Source organism: Corvus brachyrhynchos, unplaced genomic scaffold (genome assembly GCF_000691975.1).
Source record: "Corvus brachyrhynchos isolate BGI_N302 unplaced genomic scaffold, ASM69197v1 scaffold215, whole genome shotgun sequence".
Lineage (NCBI taxonomy): Eukaryota > Metazoa > Chordata > Aves > Passeriformes > Corvidae > Corvus > Corvus brachyrhynchos.
Genome location: NW_008237887.1, coordinates 223,033 through 224,620, shown reverse-complemented (window position 1 = coordinate 224,620; position 1,588 = coordinate 223,033). Strand labels below are relative to the sequence as shown.

At 64.0% G+C, this 1,588-nt stretch overlaps 1 protein-coding gene across 1 annotated transcript in view; it reads right to left on the bottom strand.

Moving 5' to 3' along the window:
* The window catches only part of MFAP2 (microfibrillar associated protein 2), a 9,350-nt gene that overhangs the window by 685 nt on the left and 7,077 nt on the right, over positions 1-1,588 (bottom strand). The window contains exons 3-8 of the mRNA XM_017732692.1: positions 1,411-1,497; positions 977-1,003; positions 815-901; positions 570-611; positions 352-439; positions 4-247 (exon numbers count right to left, since the gene is read on the bottom strand). Coding sequence (XP_017588181.1) covers positions 4-247; positions 352-439; positions 570-611; positions 815-901; positions 977-1,003; positions 1,411-1,497 — 575 coding nt within the window. The remainder of the gene's footprint in view (positions 1-3; positions 248-351; positions 440-569; positions 612-814; positions 902-976; positions 1,004-1,410; positions 1,498-1,588) is intronic.

Here is a 1,588-nt window from a genome sequence, read left to right as displayed (position 1 = left end):
GGCTCCCCCATCGCGGGTGGGTTCCCCCACTGTGGTTCCCCCCAGCCCCGCCCCAAAAGGCGATCCCGCTTTGCTCGGTTCGGCCCAGCGGGATTTCCGCCCCCCAAAACCGTGGGGAAAGGGGAGGGGTGCGGATGGGGACGGCCCCGGGGCCTCGGGGTGCCCCCGCTCACCTCGCAGCAGCTCTTCGTGGGCGCACACGGTGCGGACGCAGATCTCCTTGTTGATGACGTAAACCCGGCGGAGGCTGGGATTTTTTTTGGGATAGAAAGGACGGGGATGTAAAGCAGAGGGGTTCCCGGAGTCCCGGGGGGGTCCGGGACAGGGGGATGTTCCCCGCTCCTCACGCACCTGTAGAAGCAGATCTCGTTCAGGCACTGCTTGCAGGGCTTGTGCACGGAGTAGAGCCGGGTGCAGGGGTACTGCTCCTCCCGGCAGTCTGCGGGAAGAACGGCAACGGGGAATTCCCGGGAATTCCGGGCGCCCCGGGGTTCCCCCGCCCCGATTGTCCGGGCTCCAGAGGGGGGACGGAGCCAACCACGGGGATATGGAATGGGATCAGCACTCACCGAGCGGCCCCGGCTCCGTGGGCTCCGTCTCGGGAACCGCAGCTGAGGGGGGACAAGGGAGGGAATTTCGGGATGGGGCGGAAGGATCTGCCTGCCCTTTCCCTGGATTTTAGGCCTGGAGCTTCCTTGGCACCCAGGAACTGCTCCGGGGGGAGCACAGCGGGGCTGGGGAGGGACGGAGACGCCCCAGCCCGGGGACTGGGGGTCTGGGGGGGCTGTCACCCACCCTGAGGGCTGTCACCCACCTGGGGTCGGGGCCGGCACGGTTTCCTGCTGGGATTGCTGCTGGGATTGGTACCGGAACTGCTCCTCCGGGGCTCGGGGGGTGACATCTGCAAGGACACACCCAGTGCAGGGACACCCCAAAATCCCGATCCCCCCCCAGCATCCCCCAGGGAAACACTCACCGTGGTAGTCGTAGTAATCCTGAATTTCTGGGGGATAAAACAGAGCAGGCTGAGGATGGGTCTAGGGAGGAAACTCATCCCCGGGGTGCGGGAAATGAGATCCCTGGAATTTTGTGGTGGTGGGAGCAATGGGAAAACTGCCTCCAGCCATTCCAGGGATGAGCCTGGGCCACTTCGCACCAGGTGGGGTTTTGAGATGAACGAAGCTTTAATAAGGAATCGGGTAAAGGTTTAATAAAGAATTGGCAGTGAGAGGAGAGAGAGGAGATGGGAAGTCTGGGAATTCCAGGGGCGGGAGGAAAAGGACCGAGCAAAGAGGACTGGAGCAAAAAGAGGGATCAGAGCGATGGGTGTTCGGCCAGGGAAAGCAAAAGCTGAGGGAAGGAAGGCGGGGAGAGAAGGGGGCGAGGAGTTCCCCAGTTCAGGGCTCTCACCTGCCTGCTGGTCATACTGGGAATACTGGACCGGCTCGGGATAGGTGATCCCCTCGAAGCGGCTGTACTGTCCCTGCGCCAGGAGCACTGCGGGGCACGGGGAGGGGCGTCAGCAGCGGGGCCCCGACACCCCCGGCCCGGGAGCCGGGGGTCCCTGTCCCTCATTCCCCCATACCAC